This window comes from Nipponia nippon, unplaced genomic scaffold (genome assembly GCF_047370975.1).
Source record: "Nipponia nippon isolate SJK-2023a ecotype South Korea unplaced genomic scaffold, ASM4737097v1 scaffold_1, whole genome shotgun sequence".
In the NCBI taxonomy this organism is placed as follows: Eukaryota; Metazoa; Chordata; class Aves; order Pelecaniformes; family Threskiornithidae; genus Nipponia; species Nipponia nippon.
In genome coordinates this window covers 123,928,542-123,952,663 of record NW_028262290.1, presented here as the reverse complement: position 1 = coordinate 123,952,663, position 24,122 = coordinate 123,928,542, and the positions used below count along the sequence as shown (strand labels likewise).

The 24,122-nt window shown below is 36.0% G+C and overlaps 1 protein-coding gene across 2 annotated transcripts in view; it reads right to left on the bottom strand.

The window, feature by feature from the left end:
* Positions 1–23,687, bottom strand: part of NEK10 (NIMA related kinase 10) — a 106,615-nt gene extending 82,928 nt beyond the window's left edge. For both annotated transcript variants that reach the window (XR_015701485.1, XM_087745030.1), the window contains exons 1-17: positions 23,603–23,687; positions 23,375–23,489; positions 21,187–21,298; positions 20,800–20,860; positions 19,666–19,796; positions 18,968–19,066; positions 16,078–16,162; positions 15,265–15,306; positions 13,030–13,108; positions 12,611–12,678; positions 11,444–11,523; positions 10,480–10,566; positions 8,848–9,072; positions 7,954–8,093; positions 6,225–6,286; positions 3,888–3,965; positions 952–1,016 (exon numbers count right to left, since the gene is read on the bottom strand). Coding sequence is in view for 1 of the 2 variants with exons in the window: in XM_087745030.1 (XP_087601156.1) it covers positions 952–1,016; positions 3,888–3,965; positions 6,225–6,286; positions 7,954–8,093; positions 8,848–9,072; positions 10,480–10,566; positions 11,444–11,523; positions 12,611–12,678; positions 13,030–13,108; positions 15,265–15,306; positions 16,078–16,162; positions 18,968–19,066; positions 19,666–19,796; positions 20,800–20,860; positions 21,187–21,260 (1,376 nt within the window). In the remaining variant the exon portion in view is untranslated. The remainder of the gene's footprint in view (positions 1–951; positions 1,017–3,887; positions 3,966–6,224; positions 6,287–7,953; positions 8,094–8,847; positions 9,073–10,479; positions 10,567–11,443; positions 11,524–12,610; positions 12,679–13,029; positions 13,109–15,264; positions 15,307–16,077; positions 16,163–18,967; positions 19,067–19,665; positions 19,797–20,799; positions 20,861–21,186; positions 21,299–23,374; positions 23,490–23,602) is intronic.
* Positions 23,688–24,122: the final 435 nt, after the last annotated feature.

The following is a 24,122-nucleotide window of genomic DNA, read 5'->3' as shown; positions in this document are numbered from 1 at the left end:
CTAAAAGATGAAAAAGACTAAGAAAAGCAAAAGCTAACAGATAGTAGGCAATATTTAATTAGTGACATGCTTAACTGAAGGTCTGTTTCTTTTTAAAGTGGTGGCAGAAGTAGAAATACAGAAAATTAAGGCATTTGACAAAATATGAAAGACAGCAAATCAGTCCAGATTTATCACTTTCAAAATTTGACATCAACCATGAGCATTCATTACCAACTGGGGCCCTTTCAGTACAAAACTCCCTTTTGTAAAAGTAAGAATAACACAAAAGTTGTATTTAGAATTCTAGTAATTTATGATACAGAATTAAATCATACAGAAACACTACTGACAGGCCAACCTCCTAGGCAGTATGATTACTAGCCTCATCCCACAAATCAAACTGTTAGGTTTTACGTGGCCTTTGTAGTCAACCTGGTGAAACTGTCATCTTACTAGTAAAAATGGGTAATTGATGAAAGGCATTTTCTCCTTATTGATCCAAACCTTTCAGCCACACTCCTAAGTAAACTAGCTTGATGCAGTCATTCCCATGTGAAGGAGTGGAGGGCTCAGAGAAAAAAAATTTACTGCTCCCAGTTACTTGCTACTATCCAGGGCTGTAACTTGCATCTGCTAATCTTCAGGATAAAAGTATGGTTTATCTCCAACAGTGTTAAATCTGTCCTCAACATATTTAAGACATTGATTCATGGGGGAGGAAGGAGCCCCTACAAAGCCAGGTTCTTTGGCATGCATACAACAGAAGTCCCCACACTGAATATCTGAATCTTGTAGGCTGGTGCTGATGTAATGCAGGAATGGCTATCCGTAGCTGCGGACAGGACAGAAGTTGCCCATTACTATTTCTCCATGTTAAAAATAAATGACATTTAAAAACCATGTCTTTCTGATTGGAGTGACGACTATTGAAAGCTATCCTAAAGGAGCAAAAACATTCTGTTAACATACCTTTTAAAGATATGTCGGTTTCTTTCCGTACTGAAGAGAAATCTCAGGGCTCTGAAAGCATAACACTGCAGTAGGAAAAATACTTAATGACAAATTTATACACAAATTAAAAAGCCGCTGATAAACATCAAGGATTCCCCTTGACTTTACACGTCAGCAAACTTCATACTTAAATGACTAGATAGATTACGTTATTAACCTGATACTGAAGAGAGTAAAAATACATTAAGTTCCTCCTGTATTTTAAAAGTAGGCAGGGCCATTTAGAGAAAAAAAAAAAAAAAGTAAAAAAAAAAGTGAGTGACTATAGCTATAGTACACGCTGAGGAACATCTAAGTCTTAATAATCTCTCTTTATTTGCAGGTAGCTCAAGACTTGAGACCTGCTCTCTTCTCCAATGCTGAAAAAGGTAAATGTAATCAGTGGTTTTGTAATGATGCAGTAGAAAGAGCATTTTGCATTTTTTCTGAAGAATGCAGTGTAGAACACCATAAGTTCTAACAGGGGACAAAAAAGAAAAGTGAGAAAGAGAATGGTCAACTTTTTTTTTTTCTTAATACTAAGTTCATCATATTTATAGAGATTTTTCTGTACCTCAGTTTCTAGCTTTATGTACCTTAGCTTCAATACGATCTCTACTGAAGAAAGTTTATTCTTAAAACAGCTACTGGCAGGTAGTTAATATGTATGCTTTTACGCAACTCATCTTTAATTCCATTTATCAAGAGTCAATAATATGGCACATATATGGCTCACCAAAGATGACTGTATAAAGTAAGCCAAAGAGAAATAAGGTATTGATATCTGAAACAATGCAAATAGTAAATGTCTTTAACATAATTTAGAATTACTTCATTGCATCAGTGACTAAAACACTACTGCAGTCCAGTGTGATAATCCCTATTTAGACAATGGTAACTGTATCTTAGTGATAAATGCAGAATTAATCCCCATGTTAAAAACAAATCTTTCAATATATGGACAATCCATTAAATGAAAAAAATAAAGGCCAAATGCTGCTTTTGAAGGAAGCAGGATACTTGAAATTTCACAGAAAAGGAACACATGTTAATGCTGCTAAGAAGCTGTCTCTTTTACAGACAATGTTTCTTTTTAGTCCAAAGTAAACTCCCCACCACAGGAGAAGGATGGTGTGTTATGATGTCTAACATTGCCCTAAGAATCATAGTCACAACTTAGCTGTCTAAAATAAACAAGACCAGCTGGGCCATAGCTGCTACCTTGAAAGTTTTTCATTTTAGAGACTATACATAGACCTTACCGTAGAAAGCCCATCAGTGAAGGGACGTGATAACAGATTAATAATGAGATAAACAGATATTTTAAATGGCAATAATACTTGTCTTTCTCATAGTATTGCGAGATTAATATTTAACATTTGTGATATGCTTCAGTTAAGGCATGCTGATTTTTATATATGGTGTGTATGCAGAATAAATGACTGATATCACTGCCACCCTTGAAGTAACAGAGTATGATGACTAAGGTAGTGTGGTAGAAAGAAGCTGAAAATTTAATCGTTGAAGACACAGACAATAGAGCAGTAAAGAAACCAGACCAGTATTGCAAGAATTCTAAGAAAAATGCCTACGAAATTCAAAAAGGGTATTCCAATAGCTGTATTACATAGCAGTAACAACGATAAAGGCAATACAGACAGCAGTGTGAGAATCTGAACAAGGTTTCATAAAAAAAATCCTTCTTATTGTTTGCCTAAAACAGATTTAGGTTTTCATACGTGATCAAGTCCATTATTAATTCACATGGCTTCACGTTTAACACAATTACAGTTGCTTTGTATCTCTTGTGAGATATTTCCAACACATTCTGCTAGAATCCAAAAATCTCAGTGGGCATAAATTAAGCTCTTACAGTTGTGTGAGGCAACTGTACTAAGCATATGCTCCAGTTTATTAGACTCCATGTTAGTTTCATATACCCTCTAGGAAGATTTTTATTTATCTCACCCTTAAGCTGATTTAACTGAAGTACATTATAAAACCTTGTTGCAGAAGAAAGGTACCTACTGCACTGAATCTGCACTCCAACCTTATCTAGAAGAGCTGTGATGAGAAAGATGACACTGTAATGAATTATTTTTTTTGTGGAAATGCCTTCCCTCGCTATCCAGGCACGTCTACCTGATGAGACAGTTGAGTAGCTATGTAGCCATGCTAGTGCAGGGCTATGCCAGAACAAAGACCAGGTGAGAGGCACCTATGCCAAGGACCTCCTCACACTTGCCCACGGAAAGGCAACTGGAGCAGCAGCAGTTGTGTTCATCCCTGAACCCCAGACCACTACTTTCCTACAGCTTAGAGAGACACCAACACCATTTCACATAGGCTGGAGAAGAACTACCAGATAATTAGTTACTACTGATAACTTTTAGCTTAAGTTGACTCAAACCAGTACATTAATGGGGTATTGACATGCAAAAACAAGAGCCATTCTACACTTATCAGCTCTATATTTATCCTACATTTAAATTTGCTCTACTTCATGTGATGTTTTCCTGTATTTTATTTAACAGCCACAATAAGATGCTCCAGAAGAAAAAAAAAGATATTAGTACAGTATCAAATCTACGGTGAGTTTCAATGAAGACCAAGGCACTAAAAAGAATATCTGATGCTGGGCAGCCTGAGAAAGTGGAGGAGAGATTATTACAAGAAAAATACTCGCTTTCCTTTACACTATATGAGGTGTCAGAAACAAAGTTGATCAGAAGAGAACACCAGAAATTGAGTAACTATTTAACTTTTAGTTCCTGGGCCATTTGTTATTCCTGGTTTTGTTTTTCTCCTTTGAGTAATATTTTTTTACTGCACTTTAAAATAAACTTTAAAATCATAAAAAAATTCTCAGGGACTCTTTTGGGCTTTCAATGTGTAATGATAATAAAGGGAGTTACCTGTAATAAATTAGCTTTTTCAGTATTCCTTTCTTTGTTTGGTAAAATCAGCTTTGCTATTGTATATATTCCATTTGCCTGGAAACAGAAAAAGGTCAATATTAACAGCACTCCTTTGCACAGAAACCACAAATAAAAGCCAAATGTTACTTCAGATAAATCAGAAGCTAATATCAATTGACAAGTTCTCAACATCCTACTGCACACCTAAATTATAGGCTCAAATGACTTAAATGTACATAAGAATGAAATCATCATTACATTTAAGTTGATATTACAAAGAGACCTTGTGAACAGATAATGAAGCAATGCTTCTGTCTCTAGAGGTGAAGGAAATTGCAGCAACAGATTTCCCATCATCATGTGGATATTTTGAACTGTCAGGAACCAAAAATCTAGTCACAATAAATATAAACTGGAGAAACACCAGAAGAGAGAGCCTGAGGAGTATGTCTGTGCCTTCAGTAGGATTTTGTGAAAACCATACTGTACTTCAGCTTCCATTTTCATGTAACCATATCTGTGTCATCCATTAATGTATCCATTGTGTTGGTTTAACAGATGGGCACTGGTAGATTTAGTTACAGTACTGTTCCCAGTTACTTGACAACCTCCCTGTTGGAGATTACTCTCCTCTCGAGCAGAGTTGAAGGGAATACATGTCAGCTCTCCAGAGACTCTGCTGCAGTTCCTGTCATGTTTTCTTAAACTGTTCATGAAGGTAGAGTTGAGCTAAGGTTTTAGGCTGTGCAGTAGAGCCATTGAGTCATAAACACATTCTGGCCTGCTACCAGAACTGCTGCAGACTGCTATCGAGGCTGTAAGTTGAGACAAGGATACAGGATGGACAAGTAAAAGGCAGCTACAGCAGAAGCAAATGGTTCTCAACTGCCTGAATCAAGAGTTCTTTGCCACTGAATGAGATAAACCTTTAGAGGTCACTTAGCTTGACTTTCTCAGCACATAACTGAAAGAGCTGCAAATCTTCTTCCTCTATCTGTTTTTAATCTAAGTGAGTTCCTTCATCTTGTTCACCATGCAACTCTCAAAGTTATATTAGCACAGAGAAAGAAGCAGGATTTAAAATGAAAGAGGCTGTTGTAGGGTGGAACTGTAGTTGAAATGAACATGCTTGAAGCTATGTCTCGATCTGAAAGGGGGACATTGGCTGGCGTTTTGACAAAGGGAGAGGTCATTGCCTTTTAACAGGATGAGTGGGGGAAGGAGTTAAGCTTGAACCTGCGCATCATCCCATCATCATCATCCATTAAAAATTTAAGCACTTTACTGACAGCACAGTTATCATGCACTGCTAGAGCAATGCAGAAAAACTCTATGTTAAAATCAGCCTTTTATTTCCCAAGTCCCCCAGGAGTTACACTGTTTTCAAAATATATCCAATTTAAATAAGTGATATTTGATTTTGATGAAACCAGACTCAGCCTAAAACATGCACCTATATTGCTCAGATAAAATGTTGTCTAAATCAGTATGGTTTATTGACAATTTTAGTGCTTAAGATAAACAGAAATTTTTTCTCCTAGACTTACTTCCATACCTTTCCTCTTAACCAATAGTTTTGAAACATATATGAACTTCTTTCCCAGTCATATTTAAGGCGCTCTGTTCTCTCAGTTCCTCTAGGAATACCTCTAGTTGGGTTTTAAGCTAACTTGAAGGCTTTGATCACTGACTTAACATTTGGAGTATAAGAGCCGGCTACAGCTTCTAGCTAGTATTAATGTCCTATATATTTGTGTCTTTGACTATGTCTCGAATACATACCATGGATTTTAAGAATGGTTTCCAGAAGCATAGATTCTAACTGATTTAATTATTACATTTTAAAATGCAATTTAGAAACACAACCCTGGGGGTGGAGTGCCACGAAATTATCTCAGAAATACCAAACTCTGAGGAAAAGAGCAATTGTTTGTGAAACAACAATGCGCCAATATTAAGCTGCACAGAGTTTGTTTTAATAACATTAATGAAATTCAGAATTTGTATTTCTCAGCTAATGCCGTGATTACTCTTATATACTATCCTATTTTGAATATGGCAAGAGCATTGCAAGAGATGCCAACCAAAATGAAACCTGTCTGAATAAAGCTGTTTATTCTCCCAAACAACTAGATGCATATGTCGATATCTTTACGTATATGTCTCTGTGTGTAAATGTATAAAAGAAACAGAGATACCAAGTTACAGAAAGGCACATTTTCCAATCCCTTTCAAATGCATTTTGTCTGTTAATGAAATGATGATGACAAATAAGAACAATTAAGTCAAATTATAAACTATAAAGCCTTACTTAACTGAATAAAGTCTTCCTACCTGTACTACCTGGTAAGCGTTAGTCTCATTGAGCGCCAGTTCAGTAATTGCAGCACAACAAGCTAGAATAAAAATTCAGATGTAACACTTAGGGCCAGATTCATAAAGATATTCAGATAGCGTGGTGGGTTAACCTTAGCTAAGGGTAAAATGCCCATCCAGCTGCTCATTCACTCCCCCTCCTTAACAGGACACAGGGAGAAAAGAGGATGGAAAAGCTCACGGGTCAAGATAAAGACAGGGAGGTCACTTACCAGTTACCATCACAGGCAAAACAGACTTGACTTGGGGAAAAATAATTTAATATATTGCCAATTAAAATAGATTTTGATAGCAAAAGAAACAAAGACAAAAAATTAAAACACTACCTTCCCCCCCACACCATCCTTTTTTTCCCCCAGATTCATCTTCACCCCTTCACTCCCGACTCCTCTACCCTCTCCCCCAGCAGCGCTGGGGGGTGGCGGATGAGGGTTACAGTCAGTACATAACAGTTCCACTCTGCTGCTCCTTTCTACTTTTCCCCTGCTCCAGCATGGGTCCTCTCCACATGCTGCAGCGTGAATACCTGCTCCACCTATGTCTCTCCCATGGCCTGCAAGGGAATCTCTGCTCTGGTGCCTAAAGCACTTCCTCCCCCTCCTTCTTTTCTGAGCTTGGTGTTTGTTTGCACTGCTGTTTCTCACCCCTTTATTTTTTCTTCTCCTCCTCTGCTTACCCAGCGTTTTTGCCCTTTCTTAATTATGTTTTCACAAATGCACCACCAGCTTCACTGATGGGCTTAGCTTTGGCAAGCAGTGGGTCTGTTGTGAAGCCAGCTGGAACCAGCTGTGTCCAGCACAGGGCAATCCCTTACCTCTTCCCACAGAGGCCACCTCTGCAGGCCCCCTGCTAACAAAACCTTGCCACCCACACCCAATACAGAAGGCTAAAAATATAAACAAGTACTCAGTCAGAACTAAAAAAAGACCTCTAAGTTCAGTGCTTACTCTTTCTTAGGAGTCCTTAAGGAAGGCAGAAGTAACCCAGAAATATGCTCCGTGCTGGCAATACTTTTGGTACTGCAATTTATTTCACATTATCAGCTCTTCAGAGGTAAAATTCATGATAAAGTATTCAAAAACACCTATGTATTATGTTACAGCTTTCAGGAAGATACTGCAAAGGCTCATGTAATCCTAGTTAGGATATTTTGCATTGTGCTTCTATAGTCACTGGAAAAAGACATGATGCTCCAGAAGGCATTTCAGAATGGATAGTTGACATGCTATTGAGAAATCTCCTCTAGAAGAGATTCTCTCCATAACTACTGAGGAATCCTCACCTGACTGGTAGTTTTTAAAATACCACTTTGAAAGAGTTCCATCATAATCAATTCATGATTGATCTACCATAGTAAATTTGAATAGAGGGAAAATTATGATCAAATTAAAATAATCTCAGTCTAAAAACAAAATTTTAAAATATGTTTGAGATGTGTTTACAGGTGGAAGAAATATATATGATTTGCATGTACTTAATACTTTATCCTGTGCTTCTTTCTAAAAAAAGTGTGCTTTTTGAAAATATGTGCTGATATTGCACATTTAGAAATAAACACGGCTGACTTGGTGCTCCCACTCTCTAAAGCAGGTATAAAAGTTTACAATTTCAATTTTGTAATATTTTGAATCCCTTTGCGCAAATGTAAGTAAACAAGTTAACAGAGGATTAGGCCTTATAAACCCACCTGCTTGAAGTGAGAAAGTATTTTCTTGCATCTCATCAGGACTCAAATCATCTGACAAATGAATATGTTGGATTCTCCCTGCTGCATTCGCACTAGATAAAGTTCCAACTGAAGAGCGATCAGAAACAAGATTTCTTTCCCTGGGAAAAAAAAAAAAATATTAAATTGCAGTGTAAAAAATGGCTTAATATACCTTTGTTAACCATTTCTGATGTTCTGAAAATTTGTTTTTCACTAAATTAGCTAACACATTTTGAAAAAGCAAACAAGCCTTTAAACAAAAAATTCCTTTACCATGTTCATCAATTATGTTCACAATTCTAGCTCACTAAATAGGTGTCTGATTAATAGTGAAACTAAGTAGACAGCAATGACATATTTATAATCTATTCATTATTTAGTTTATACACTGAAAATATGAAAAACACCTTAAGATAACAGTGAAATATGCATAGCTGAAAAAAAAAGTATTACTGTTTATTCATTATGTTCTAAATAGCCTTTTAATTTCTGCAGACACCACATACAGCTCAACAAAACAAAGACCATAGAATCATAGAATGCTTTGGGATGGAAGGGACCTTTAAAGGTCATCTATTCCAGCCCCCTGCAATGGGCAGGGACATCTTCAACTAGATCAGGTTGCTCAGAGCCCCATCCAGCCTGGCCTTGAATGTTTCCAAGGATGGGGCATCTACCACCTCTCTGGGCAACCCGTTCCAGTGTTTCACCACCCTCATCATGAAAAACTTTTTCCTTGTGTTCAGTCTAAATCTACCCTCCTTTAGTTTAAAACCAGAGATGCTAGTTGATAAAACAGGGCTTGGACAAATCTATCTTAAAATATGAAGCAGTCTCATATAATTGCCACAATGTTGAGGACTGAAAGCCTACCCCTGTAATATATGAAGGAGCTGCTTGATTCCACCCCAAATTCGGATTTCCGCACTAGTCTCAGGATCTTCACAAACCTGTACCAGAATCCAAACTATACTCCATAGTAGTTTGATATGATCAGAATGGAGTAAGCTGAGCAAGACTGGAACTCCTTCATACATTTTTACTTGCTCTTTGACTTGTGACTCTGCACAGAGGAGGCGTAGCAACTCTGCTGTGAGCCTAAAAAAAATCAGCAAGAAATTTTAATAACAACTCCATCATTACTTTGTATTGTCGGTTAGCAAAGGGAAAAAAAAAACACATCAAACGTTTAAGAAAGAACAGAGACCTCCTGTAAAAAAAGAAATTAAACTGCTTCAAGTCACTGTAAACTGGTTAAAGTCACTGTCTAAAAAAGAAAAAGAAGGTCCAAATTAGTACAAGGGATGAAATTATATTTACGCTGAGTTTGACTGTTGGCATAGGCAGCCAAACATACACAGCCAGGATGGAGGTGGCCAGGTGGACTGCAGTCATGCATGGTACCACCTTCTTGTTAATGACATTAGTACTACAAGTAGCGCTGACTGCATGAACTTGTAAAGTCCATCTATGAAATTAGAATAACTCCACAAATAATTGTGATTCTTCTATGGCATGGTTTGAATATTATGTTTACAAAAGGGATTGGATATATCATTTAAAAGGTTTATAGAAGATTTTCATTAACTTCAATCCAATTAAGGTGTACTTTCCATAGAAAATATGGCTAGGGATTTCCATTTCCACTTGAAGCAAAAAAGCTGCATGTGTTTTTGATGAAACATATGAATTCAGATTCATATCCGAATTTAAAATTATTCTTAACTAGCACTGAACTTCATCAGCTTCCTGTCTACATTCAAATTCCACTTTTTATAACAAACTTTTGGTTTACATATAATCTAAATAATTTCAAACCCAGAAACTAAATAAAATCTTTTGGCATATTCAATTTGTTTATCTTTAGGCATATGTAAAATAATTTACATGTGTGAAATAATTAAGCATGAAATTTAAAAAAATCTCTTCAGAATTTTAAATGTGATAGGATAAGTGACATATCAAATCTGAAAGTCTTTTGGTTTCTTACTGAAATGCAGATATACTATGCTCAACTAGAAGGCTTAGCTGAGATGAAATGACATTCAAAGAACTGAAGGAACATTTATGATTTTCTGATTGAAGGGATATGGGGTCTGACCCACCTCAGGCATAAACTACAACAGCTACATTTCTTGCAATTTTTAACTAGTTTATATTGGGCATCCCAGGAACTGTCAGAGTTCAGTGTGCTTTCTATCTAACCACTCAGGTCTGCCAGAAGCAAAGAGGAGATGCACCAAGAAAAGCGATTGCTATCACTTTATGGTAACATTGCAATTTATTTGCACCACACTGTAGGCCATCAGTGGAGAGAGAAGAGACAGCTTATAGTAAAACTATTAGAAAAGATCTTGCTATATCAATATCTGACTGAAAATACATAGGTATCAGAACTTTACCTTGAGTATATTAAAGTGGCACATTATCTAATTCCTCTAAATAAGCACGTCCCTAAAAGTCAAAATATATTTTAACACAATTAATCTACAAGCAAAGTCTCACCTTTTAGAAAGCAAATCGTATTCATGTAATATCACCAGCAAGTTCTCAACAATGATGAGCTCACTTATCTTCTCCCTACATTCTGGACTACAAATTGATTATTCCTGGCATTTATATCAAATTAAATTACATGGAAAAAAACCCCCAAACAAACCACATTGCTCTTTAGCCTCCCTCCTTATACATTTGACCAATTTTTTTTTCTCAAGGCTTAAGTGACAATATCATATTGTGCATACAAATACTTAAAGCCACAAAAATACGCTGGGTCAAGAGTGACACTACAACAATTTCCAGTTTTCCCAGTACAAAAAAAGTAAGTGTGAATGCATATAAGTAAAGACACAAATGTATTTCATTTGTTTCATACTAGAAATTAAGCAAATTAGGTACATTCTTAGAATCAAATACAATTTCCATGAATATTTGTGATATACTCCAAACACTTTCTTGCCCAGTCCAAACGTAACACATTTAATTCTGTGAAGAAAGTTAAATGGAAGTTGAAAATGTATGCATAACATCATTTAAGTTAATACTGATATTTAAAAAAATTAAACTAAAATAGAATGAAAGAAATTTGGGAAAGGAGAAAATCTAGAGAAATCTTAGTAAATAAATTTCTACTGATCTGAAGGAATTGTATCTATTCTCTTCACACAGAAGATTTTTATATGCAGGAAGTCAGTTGGAATTACAGAATCACGCATAGGGATTGAAAAGAGAGATTCTATGACTCCAGTCTTGCAAAGTTCTCCACATGAGCAAGAAGTTTGCTGCAAGGACCAGTTTCTACTTAGTTTCTACTGCTTCAATATAAAATTAAGCACACTTAATAGGCCTGCACAGAACAAGGCTTTATTTTGAAAAAAAGTCTTCCTCATAAACAGCAGTTTTAATATTGTGTAAGGAGATAACATTAAAATGCTTATTGTTAAACTACAGCACATTAAGTTGAACCTACCTTTCTGCTAGGCTAGTCAGAGCAAGGAGGGTACCCAAAAGCACATTGCTGTCTCTGGCAGATAACAAATTTACTAAGGTCTGAAAAATGAAACATGAAACAAGATAAATAAATATAAATTATATTATTTTCTTTTACGACTCAAACACATATAGAGTTATTTATTGAAAAGTCAAAATTAAGATACCAAACCTTTACACAATACACTAAAAGTCTTAGGCGCATTTAAAGTACACTTTAAGCACACTTAAATATACACTTAAAGTCTTAGAATACACCTAGTCTTAGGACAAGAAAGGATGTTTCTTCTCAAACTGCAATTAGCATCTCTCTCGCCTGCTAAAGCATCTGTCCAACTTAATATACCATTGTAAAAATCTATTCCTGTGTAAAAAACTTCAGAACTCTAAATCAAGGCCTCCGGAAGCAAAAAGTTAATTTTCAGCTTATATTTAAACAATGCAGTATGTAATTTAAGGCCCTGCATATATTCTGTTCATGATTTATATCAAAGTAAATTTCATATTTGTCTAGATTCTCTAAAAATATGTTGTCCAATACTATCTGATCACAATTGCCAATGTTTTACTGCAACATAATAGAATCACGAAGCCCTAGTTATACTGATCTTGATCTCTTCTGTTTCTCAGTTTGGCCACAAATCAGCAATGGATAAGTATAGGTCCTTGCACTGGCAATAATGTACATCAAGGAATGTCTAGGTTGTCACTGTCTAGGTTGACACTGTTCCATTTAGACACAGAATACTTTGTAAGTGAAAAATCATAGCAGAAATTTATAAAAAAATATAAATTAAAATATATTTATATTAAAAATTATATAAAACAATTTCTATCATAATAACATGTTGCTCAGGACAGTGTAAACATGAGTATTAATTTTTATATAAATGAGTTTAGCCCAAACATTTATGACCTATTTATCTCAAACAACCAATAACCATGCATCAGGCCCATTAACTAACATACAAGAAGTAATTTTTATGATACTACTAACACATCTGTAAAACACTGAACTGAGATTATCTTACTTTACAAGCTTAACAAGGTAAGGAATTTACTCCCACCTAGGTCAAATCGGAAAAGCATAAGTCATTCAGTTAGGTAGCTAATTGGTTATAAATTCGCAATTTTATAAAGCACTTACTTTATGTGCTCCACTTGCTATAACCCATTCTCTTTGATCTTTAACAGCAGCAAGCTTTTGGAAAATGTCTATGGAACAAAGGAAGTCACATAAATTGAAGCTTTACCACTTAATATTTTTCATTTTACTAATCAGAATATAAAGCAGAACACTGGATAAGTTCTTTGAACCATGACTAGCTCATTTTACTCTGTTATTTCAGTGCATAAAGAGGTATTCATTTCTTGAGGAAATATTACTTATGTACAAAAACAAGCTGTGCTTCTCCACAGCAATTTCAGATTTTACTTGTGTGATGATGCCTACAATGAATCTAGTAATATCTTACTTAATGACCATCTCAAGTATTTTAAACATTTTAGGCCTCACACAAAAAGTTGTAAGTGCCCTTATAATTTATGTTATCAGCTCTAACTTACATGTCATGTTGACCAACTTGTCTACATAATGCTGCTCTTCTCCATAATCAAGATAGCCATTTGCTACTGTTTCCATATACTACAAGTAGGGAGGGAAAAATAAAGGACACCATTAAAAATAGTTTCAAGAATTCATAAACCTAGAGTGTTATACACAGAAATAGCCTGTAGGTGGTGCATCTGTTTCACGAAAAAGGTAAGTCTGCACTATCCCGCATACTTTTGCTATAAAACTCGTCAGGGTACAGAAGAGATCTTGGATGTATAAGAATTCAAAAAGCAAGTCTATAATTCCACAAGCCAAATATCCACTGAAGACTACCAAATACAACGACCCTACTTCTAGGGCCAAAACTCCCTTCTTTGCAAGCTGCTAGAGGTTGATAAGAGTTTTCTGGGGAATTGTCACTTGATGTTTCTTCTCTCAAACTTCTCCTTCAGCATCTACTATTGACCACTATTTAGAAAAGCCAGATGGATCTTCAGTCCACACAGCTGACAGGCTCAGACTCTACAAAACCTACACAGCTGCAGGGCTTTTGTTTTGGTTTTGGGTTTTGTTTTTGGTTTTTTTGACATAGCCAACTGGTGGGAAATGGTGGTCAATCTTTTTTAACAACCCTAATAACTACCTGGTGAAATATATTTTTCCAGGAAATGAGAATTATCACGAGGATGTAACATTTGTTAGTACAAAAAAATCAATATATGATTCATGGCATCACTTATATATTGGTCTTATATATGGTGGCATTTTGAAATTTCCAGAACACTGTATAGGGAAACTACAGCAGTTTCAAGCAGATGGTACAGAGAGGCTAGAACTACAGTAGTAGCACACAATTTAGAAAGAAAACTCACATGAAGAGGACACTACTATGCAAACTAATATTGGTAATAATAATTTTATTAGTGTTTTCTACTAAAACACCCCAGAACACTTTAAAATGAGAACAGTTTTTTATCTGAAACTGTCCAAAAAAATAATAAAAAAAAATGTTTTTAATACTGTCTAAAATATTCTAATAGAGGACTTCAGACTTGTGATTTGGCAAGAAGATTTGGATGCACAATTCACCTTGAAATTACTGCCACCTTCCAAATTTCTGAGGGATTTTTGAAAGTCTCAACTATAACTTTTTTCAAACTGCATTTCAGAGTACTGGAAACCCATTTAACAACTTTATCTTGCCACAAAGGACACAAAAAATTAAGTTCCCCGGAAGTTCAGAAATTATAAAAATTGCATCTCATGATTTTTTAAATTCTCTATCCCAGCAACACATGCATAGTAAAAATGATTGTCAATTATACGATTTGGACTCCTGCTGCAGAGGACTACACTTGTGGATGTTGCCAAAGTCTCAGCAAGCCACTGCAATTTGCACTGTGCAAGCTCCTCAAAAAGATGGGCTAAGCATTAATGACATGCGACACTGGAAAACGCCACGGAGTTCCTGTGGGAACCATATCCATTAGAAACTAATAATCTTTAATTCCTGCAACTTTAGGGATGTTTCAAACAGGTGATTGTCTGACCAAAGGGCTCGTAGCACACTATTGGTTCTTTGAAGTACAGGTGGCTCCATAAATACTAATGAATGATAACTGCAGTCTATAAAGACACAATTGTTATAAAAATTCTGATTTTTTTCTAGAAAGAAAACTCCCAACAACTTCAAAGATATTCAAGTTATCTCATACCTCACTGCTAAATTGGCACTGATGAACAAGTATTAAAAACCCAGGAGTAAAGCAGTATTAACACAGAGCAATAACATGACAACCGTGAGTTATCAGTAATGTTTTGTAATGCAAAAGTACTGTAGTCCCCGAATTTAAACCTGTTCAACATTCTATCACCATGCTTTTACCTTTGAAAAGTCATTTGCTACAGTTCAAGGTGTTGTTCTTCCTTCAAAAGTCTACAGTTTCTTTTGACTCAACCAATTGTGCTCACTTTTCTAATTCTTCTCCCACTTCAGGAGGCATTTGTTAAGCCTCCTAACTAAAAGTCCTGGATTAAATGCTGCTAGATTATAAGGACAGCTGCTCTGTGCACTAGTGGGAAAAAAAAAAAAACCACACCAACTGCTTATGTGCAAACAGAGGAACCGACTTGCTTCTTTCCATAAACCAAGAATATATGTACACCGCTTTTTACAGTGTATTTCATTCTAATCATAACAGGCTGACATGCAACACAATGGACAAAGGTACTATGAGGAATTCTACCTGAGCTAGATTTTCAATCCCACCCAAGCTGTGGAGCATTTCCTAAAAGAAAATAAAAAATTAAAAAAAAAAAATTAGTCAAAATACAGAAAACACTAGAATGAGAGAATACTACAATATAAATGCTCTGTTTGTTATGAATGTTGAGAAACCTTAACTCCAGTGGTCGAAGTCAATGGATTCTGGAGATGCTTAACCTTCAGAGTACAGCATTACTTATAATAAGTAGATAAATAAAAACACAGAAGTGAAATTTTAAAGGTTCTAAAACTAGAAAAACAGTATAAGCTTTGGAATGCATGGAAAAGAAATACACACAAACAAATATTTTAACAGATGTCTGAGGCTTAGTCCTATGAATAACAACTATAATAGCCAGAATAAAATTAAAAGCTAGTTGTTCGCAGTTCAGAGCATTGAGCTGCTAGGAGGAATAGGCAGCTTTCTGTTTTCTTCAGTTACTACATTATCGGAATTTTACATATCTACATGGTAAAGTCAAGTATGGAGTCTAGGGCTCAGAGCAATGACCAAGCCATCTGTTATGGAGATTTACAGGTTCTTTGTTAGGGTTAGCAACAACAGATGCTACATATCAGAAACTGAGCAAATTATGCAGTAACAGTACAAATTCACTCTTGGAATCTCTTTGCAAATCGCATCTTCACATACAGAAATATAGGTACATACATACAATAAGTATGCATCCATAGGAATGTGCGTTTTTATACACGTGCACCAACACAACTCATATGCGTGATGCTTATATGCATTCTCTTATCCAAGCAAGAAACAGTATTTTCACATACTGACCTGATAGCATGGATCTCTTATTAGTAATCTCAGGCAGATTAATACTCTAAGAAAATGGATGGACGGAGCTTGATTAACCCACTCCCTGTAAAAGTAATATTCAAAATATAAACCAAATACAATTTAAAAAGTGTTAAAACACTTAGATAAAACACTTTGATTCAGGAATCAATCGACTAGAAGATTAGTGACCTACAACAGCTGCACAACATACTATACTATAGAATTTTTTATATCATTTATATTCAAACATAGTAACAGCTTTAAATAAATTGATTTCATTGTATGAACATTGCCAGCCTTCACTTATTATCACTGAACTGATGTAGGAAAGTACACGCTTATCTCTAAGCACAAACTGATCGTGCTTTGATATAAACTTACTTTAAGTAATTGGATCAAGGCCCAAAAGGGCAAAAATCACTGAGAAACCACATACCAAACTTCAGTGCACAAAATACACTTATATAAAAAAATTTAAAAAAACACATGGGTGCTACAGAAGTAAAAATAGCTAGATTTGAAATAATTTTTTGAATTATCATAATCTATCCTGGTTTTTAAAAACTCTAAGACCATTAGTCCTTGGAATAATTTGTTATTTAGTTTAAATGTTCTTGATACAGGATTATACTTCCAAATAGAACTTCCTCTTTTTTATTTCTTCATACAGTTCCCCAGCACAAGACTTGGCCGCAAACACAACTCAGATTTGCACAAAGCAGCCAGGGGCAGTAATGCTGCATAAAATACCAGTAATGGAATCACCGTTTCCACTGCCTGTTGAAGGTATATATCCCCATTTTCCTATTTAAAATAAACCTAAAATTGGACATCTTTGTGGTGGGGGTTTTTTTGCTGTTGTTTTAACTGAGAGGACAGAATCTGTAGTATCTGGGCAAGTTTCCAAGGAATGGAAGAAGTCTATGTGACATGGCAGTTCTCTTCCCTTTTTATCATTTGCAGTTGGGAACGACGCCAATGGCTAAAAATATTTTGATAAAAATAAATGTTTTGCAAATAGATACTAAGAAAAGCTCAGCCCTTCTATGCCAATATTCTGCCCAAAATAATACTAATTTTTATTATGCTTCCATAATTGGCCACTTCAGAATGGCACGAAACTTTCATGGAAAGAAAACAGCAACTATGTGCTTGTAGGCAAAATTTGCAGGTCAGATTTTAAAGTGGCCTGAAGATTATTACCATGGTGGTTCTACAAAGTTATTCCTTCAAAAAGCTTTGACTCGACAGAAGTTAGTTTCTTGAACGGAGCAACGCATCTGTCACATTTCCAAGCAAGGAAGATAATTCTCTGAGCCTGGTTAACATTTGAGAGCCTCTTCTACTATAGTTACTTTTACAATAGACATTACTAGATACCCTAGTGTATATCCATATACATATGCCAGCAGGATTTTTTCTGCCTGCTCAGTTATACTCGTTATCCAAACTACTTAAGCTAAGCTGATCACAGCTTTCTTGTCAACAGAACTACCTCCAACCAGGAATTCTGCCGACACAGTGATGCCAGTAAGTAGATGTGATTCTTTCTTGCACCCCGACCAACACAGTTATGCCAGCAAAAGTATGTAATGCAGATGAGGATGGCAGTTTCTAAGGCTCTGAAACAATGCAATGACAGTAGTTCAAAAGAGAGGGCACCATCTCAGACATAATAAAATATTTATAAAGGGCAACTAAATCACCTTTATAACTGCGCTTACCTTATGGGTTTTACATACCTACTAATACATGCTTGTTTCATTAACCTTACCTGTGTGCTTCCATTTATGATACAAGGCTGGTTTTACTATGTCATCAACAAGTACCGAAGAAAACAAAAACCAAAATACGACCTAGGCATGGCACAACGTATAAACAGAACTTGGGAAGACACAAAGCAAGTTATTCTTAGATTTTCTGGCAAATGAAGCTGAGCCACTGACATCCCACTCGTGCATACTGGGGTAATAAAGTTCACTTGCAAAAAAAGAGGTACCAGATTTACAAATCACTTAAACGATCTGTCTTAAACTCACTGCTATTTAGATAATCAAAGATGAGATCCCTAGTTAGCCCTGAAAAAGGGTCTAAGCAAACTATGCAATTTTTTTGGTGGGTTTTTTTTAGGTACTTCTGTAAATTCTAGCAGTTGCACATTAATATCTTTAAATGCTCTAGGATTCTTCCCTTAAGCTTCTGTACCACTTAAGATTTTTCAGAAAATGTACTTGGGCTTTAAAAAGGAAAAATACAACACACTGCAGTGGTGTATAGTAATAGACATCCTGAAAACCACACTTTATTTCAGAAAACATCTTTTTCTATACCCCCAATTTTTTTAAGGTCTTGCACTTCTTCACTCAGAAGAGAGCAGCATAAGAAAGAGTTTTCCCTTTCTAATCCTGTTATACACATGAATAAAAATAAATATGAACAGTAGCATAAACTCATCTGATTTTTATGAAAGCCACTGACCTTTCTACATACAGGCAGCAGTCCATAAAACACAAGTAAAATCAGTAAAATAAAAATGAAATTAGAAAAGCAAACCATAGATTACAGATACCAGATAGACAAATGATCAAGGAAACATAGCAGATGTTTGAATTCTGGTCATCCAAATTTTGTCATATACCCAGGCCTTCCTTTTTCTGTCCCACTAACCCAAGCATTCAGTCTTCAAAGCCACTACAGAAGTGATTGTTTAAAACTGAGATTACGCAGAGATGTGAAGCTGGCAGTTTCCCCCAGAGGTCTATTGTTGAAACATATATGCTCTATATATTGTTGAAACAGTATGAAACATTATCCATGCATCTTGGTTCTTCACTTAAGGCAAGAAAGAGTGACTCTCCTTGGATATCAATGTGTTCAATATACTGACCTGCAGGTAAGTCTGTTCTTAACTAAAGCTGTAAAGACCTCTTGAAACAGCTTATGTTTGGGATGTTTGCTAAAATTTCTCTCATTCTTGTAGGTCACACTAATATGGAAAAGAAAAGAAAAACGCTGAATTGCCAATTATCTCGCCACAGCATAAATTTAGATTGCCAAAACTTAACATTAGCAAGAAAAACTAAGAAACGTCATAACAGCAAGTTACAATGGAATAACACAACTTCAGATTTCCAGACATTAACAGCATGGAAGAACAGTCTGTCTCATGCATAATTTGGGACTATTATATTGGTGTAATAGAAGCTTTCCAAATAAAGAAACCATTACTTTATTTAAATTGACTATATTAACTCTCAACAGTACACTCTACTGAGCGGGAGTATGTGTCTGAAACTCACAAAGGCAGGAACATTCACAGTTAGGTTTAGAAAGTTAAAAATATATAATTCATACCTTGGATAGTGGGTTAACATGAAAGTACAAGTAACAGACATACAAATATATACATAATACAATATATAATACATAATACAATATATAATACAATACATAATACAATATATACATAATACAAAAATACAAATATAAATGCCTTCAACACCTCAAGAAGCTTAAGATACATAAAAATGTTCAGAGATACACCACAGTGTCATCATATTAGCTGTTTTGGTTTTTTTTTTTTACCTAAATTTTTCAAGCTCAACAGCTTCCGTTGATTCTTGCCATTGACCATGGGGTTTTTGTTCATTGCTTTTGACATTTTGCCAGGCTCTTGTCACACTGGTTTGACCACTTTCAAAATGTATACCTGGAAGCTAAGGAGTAAAGGGACAGTACTCATGAGTCAAACGCTGCATTTTAAGTTTTATAAGAATGTTATCAAGCAAAAGTACCTTTTCTCAAGTTCTGACTTGAACTTTGGACCTATCATCTGCCATTAGAAAATATACACACACCCCATGTAAAACAGAACGGATGTGGTAGAAAACTGATGTAAAGCAAGGCTGGAAAACAAATACATGGGGTTATATAAAATGTGAAGAACAGTGTTCTTTTAAAATTTATAATAGTAAAGCTCAATAGAATCTGCAACACACATTCATTATCTACGCTCCTTACCTGTCCCACTTCTACAATTGCACAGCCTTCATATTCTTTTTAGGCTGTAGAAGTCAAATGCCTCAGCTTTCTGCTTAGAAGTAATTCCATGGCTCTATCCAGGAAGGGAGTGCATAACTCCTATCTCACAGGGATGATTCTCTAAGTCATTTTGTCACATCTTTTTACAGAATAGAAAGGGAGAAATTGTTCTGGCATTCCAAGGGCTCACACCCATCATCATGTGTTGGTTTTCTTTGCTTCAAATGGCAAACACAAGCTTCACCAAGTAGCTTGAGGTGAAGGAGATTTTACTGTGCCCTATAAGTTTCATGCACTGATATTTATGCCCTGAAGATTTTTAGCTGAAGTGTTATTCTTCAGAGACAAATTGTTTATGGTTAAAATGCTGATTTTTTTATTTTATATTCTTTACCACTCTTCATCATGTTGTAAGCAATACATCTCTAAGCCTACCTTCTCATGACATTGTGGAACAGCACGGAAGAAAAATCTGTTAGGCTACTTTACTATATGCAACAAATAAAAAAAAAAAAAAAGACACCATATACACTACACAAGATTTTGCTAACATGTTTAATCATAATGGAACACAATATCCTAAGTATCTGTCACAATCCATAATCACCATTACTTATAATTATATAATTCTACAGCATGTTTAACAGTTATTGAAAAATAATAGTTATTGAAAGATACCTGTTGGTTGCTTGACTGAACATTTAAGAGAGACTGAAGTCTTTTAAGATCAGAATAATCTCTAGGATAAAACACAATAGCATAAATATGTGTGTTAATAGTTACATAAAAGTACTTTTGTAAGAGTAAAGAAGGTCAACAAGCAGCAATGCTACAGACAGAAAATAAAGTTTCCTAGTGTTGCCTAGTGTCCCCATTTTACATAGAGAAGAATTTATAGCTTCCCCAGAATGCCTTAAATCAACAAAGGTGTAAATAAACTTTGTGACCAGAGTAACAGTTGTCATGTTTATACTGCATTTCAAATTAAAGCATTCTGCTTTGGCAGCTAGTGCAAATTCCACATGGGTCCTGCTGAAGTTCAAAGTAAGACGTCAAATACTATACCTCATACAGATCCCATGAGGTTTTTTGTCTGTTGCTTTTTCTGTGCTCTTCAACTTTTTGTCCTGATCAGGCATTGTGTATCACTGTTATCAGATGACTAAAAACTCATTTCCTTAAAAATAAAGTTGATAGAATTATATCATTGCAGCAAAAGCAACAAATATTTACTTACAGAACCAATTGACAAAACTCTAAGGAAAAAAAAACAGCTCTACCATTTTCTCAACATGAGCCCTTAGGCATTATATGAGGATTTCCTTTAGAATTCCAGATATTAACAAGAAAGTAATTAACCTCACATACAGAAACCTTATTTTCCCAACTTATGGGTAGATAATATTGGCTGTCTTGCTATTACACTTCATTCTTATTGGGATTTTTCCTCTTCTTGCATATTATTACCATCATTTCTCACCATGGATTATCTATTTATGTTACAGCAGTGCTTACAGGCTGACATCAAGGTTGTATCATACAAGCTGTTGTCCAGACAACAGAGAACATAATGGTTTTATCATCTAAATAGACAAGACAGATGAAGGGTAGAAAAAGGAAGTATCTGACAAATAAATGAGATGCATACATCACGCAGTCTACCAAAGAACCACAGAAATTTTCAGTAGTTTGGAATTTGCGTCTTCTGAATTTCAGCTGAATGCCTTGTACCAATAGTACCCAGCTTTTCTTGCAGTGGGACACAGAGCTTATTTCCATAGATGAGCAGAGCTGTATGGCCTGGCCTCATCAGGGCCATTAGCACATATTAGATCCACTGCAGACAAACGTTCAGTCTGTGGGTCTGACTTCCCACAAAAGCTCATAGTTTGTTGCTTGCATAGTATGCAACATTTGTTCACTGAAAATCTTATAAAGCCCTAGAAAGAGACAGAAAGACATAGAAAGAGGATAGTCAACAGAAATCTCTTGCTGCCACAAAAGCAATTATATTGATGCAGATCCTGCCCTGAGTGAAAAAAGGATGGGGCAGGCTGGGGCCGAAGGATTATCCCAGAGAACTGCATACAGCTGCAGTATATTGGTAGAGCGCCTCCGACTTAGAAAAATGAGGATATAATACCACTGTTTGATCCTTTCTACCCATTTTACTGTTCACTAAACCTGGACCGTTTGGGTAGTCCCTTTGGTGTCTCTTTAATAGGATTTTCCATATGAAATATGGTAGCCTCCTTTTCACTTTGTGCAGTGCAGAACTCCTCTGCTAATGATTTTTATTCCTCTTCCTCTAAAAGCAAAGAAGAAAACCTGGCAGGAAATAAAAGTATCATAAACTACCAGAAGCTGCTGCTTCCCAACTGAAAATCAGAGTTATTTTCCCAATTATATATGCTTGCATCAGACACAGAACTACCCAAAATGCAACTGTTGACAGTATGAACTCGTGCACTGTATTAACTCACCCTAGTAAGTGGCCTATAAGCCCAGCTCATCCATTTCTGTTCTGTTGAACAAGTCTTTATTCTACCACCAGTCCCCCCCACAGAGAATGATTGATCTGGATCCCCAAGAAATTCCTCCTCTCTCCTCCATGCGTCCGCTCAACAGGATTATTAAAAAACACCTCAGAGCACTTCTGTTGTACCAGTTATCACCAGGGAATGAATATAAAAAGGATCTGTTCTACCAGTCAGCAGACAAAATTCCTGAATTCAGATTAAACCAAATGAAGTTATCTCAATTCATTTATTTCCTTTGCTTCAAAAGCAGTAAGAGTTAAGAGAAGCCAAGTACATTGCTAAGCATGTTTAAGAATCCTCATGAGTAAGAATTTCCATGTATTGTTTTAGTGATATTTGCATTTTATGTCCTCTCCCCAATACCCAGTCCATTTAGCATATTACTGAGGCATGACACGATGCAACCATCACCTCACATTTGCACACTAAGAAATACCGTGAAACTCACAAATTAGCAACTTGCTCATGAATACGTGTGTGCAAAGAACAGATTTCAACCAATTAAAGAATCACCAAACAAAACTACACACAAAACAACCTGTCCATGAGCAAATACAGTTAAATCTTAAAATTTTCAGCATCCCATTTGAAAAAGTAATGCTTGGGTTAAACCTCTAAGCCATAAACAGCAGGATTCCCAGTATGGCTAGGATTTCATCCAAAATTGTCAGGTCTTTGTGATTATTTACAAAATCTTACAACTGTAGACCAACCTTGCTTTAGGGCTGCCAGTCCCAATGCTTTTGCTGTTTGCGGTACCTTCGTGAAGACGAAAGAGTAACAGCTCATTGCCATTACAGATCCAAATGTCCCTGCACAAAATTGAACCTGGCAAACATCAAGCCAAATTCCCCTCACTGCTGTCTAAGAATGAAGGGATGCAGCTTACCCAAGGATGCAGCCCCTACCCAGCTCTGAGGACTCATCCTGAGGTTACTTACCTCTCTATTTCCTAGAGGCCACTAAGCCAGCATGAGTCAGTAAGCACTTCAACAAAAAGAGGCCAGCCCTGGCCACAGATTGACCCTGCACAACCTCTTTGGTCTGCCAGCACAGCATCACCATAGGTGCACAGATCACTGGAATGGGAAACCTGATTCAGATTACAAATAATCTCTCCTACTTTAACCCTGATTACCTTATAGCTTGTCCCCAAGTACTTCTGCTGTACAAGGACAGGTACAATATGCAGAAAGGAGCATTTATTCATGCAGCTTAAAGTGTTGTGCCCTTCAGCTTTACTACAGAGATAAACCAATTAATTAACAGCCAGCTGCTGGTAAAAGTGGCAGATCCTTTCCCCTTTCCTTTCCCTTCCAACCTCAGCCACTCCTTTCCACTTCTTCAGCTGATCTGACCCAAACCTGAGCCAGTTTAGTGAGCTAATCAAGCAGAAAACAACATGCCTCCCTTTGTATAGCTAGTTTTCTATCAACTTAGTTCACTGTTGCAGTGGCCTGA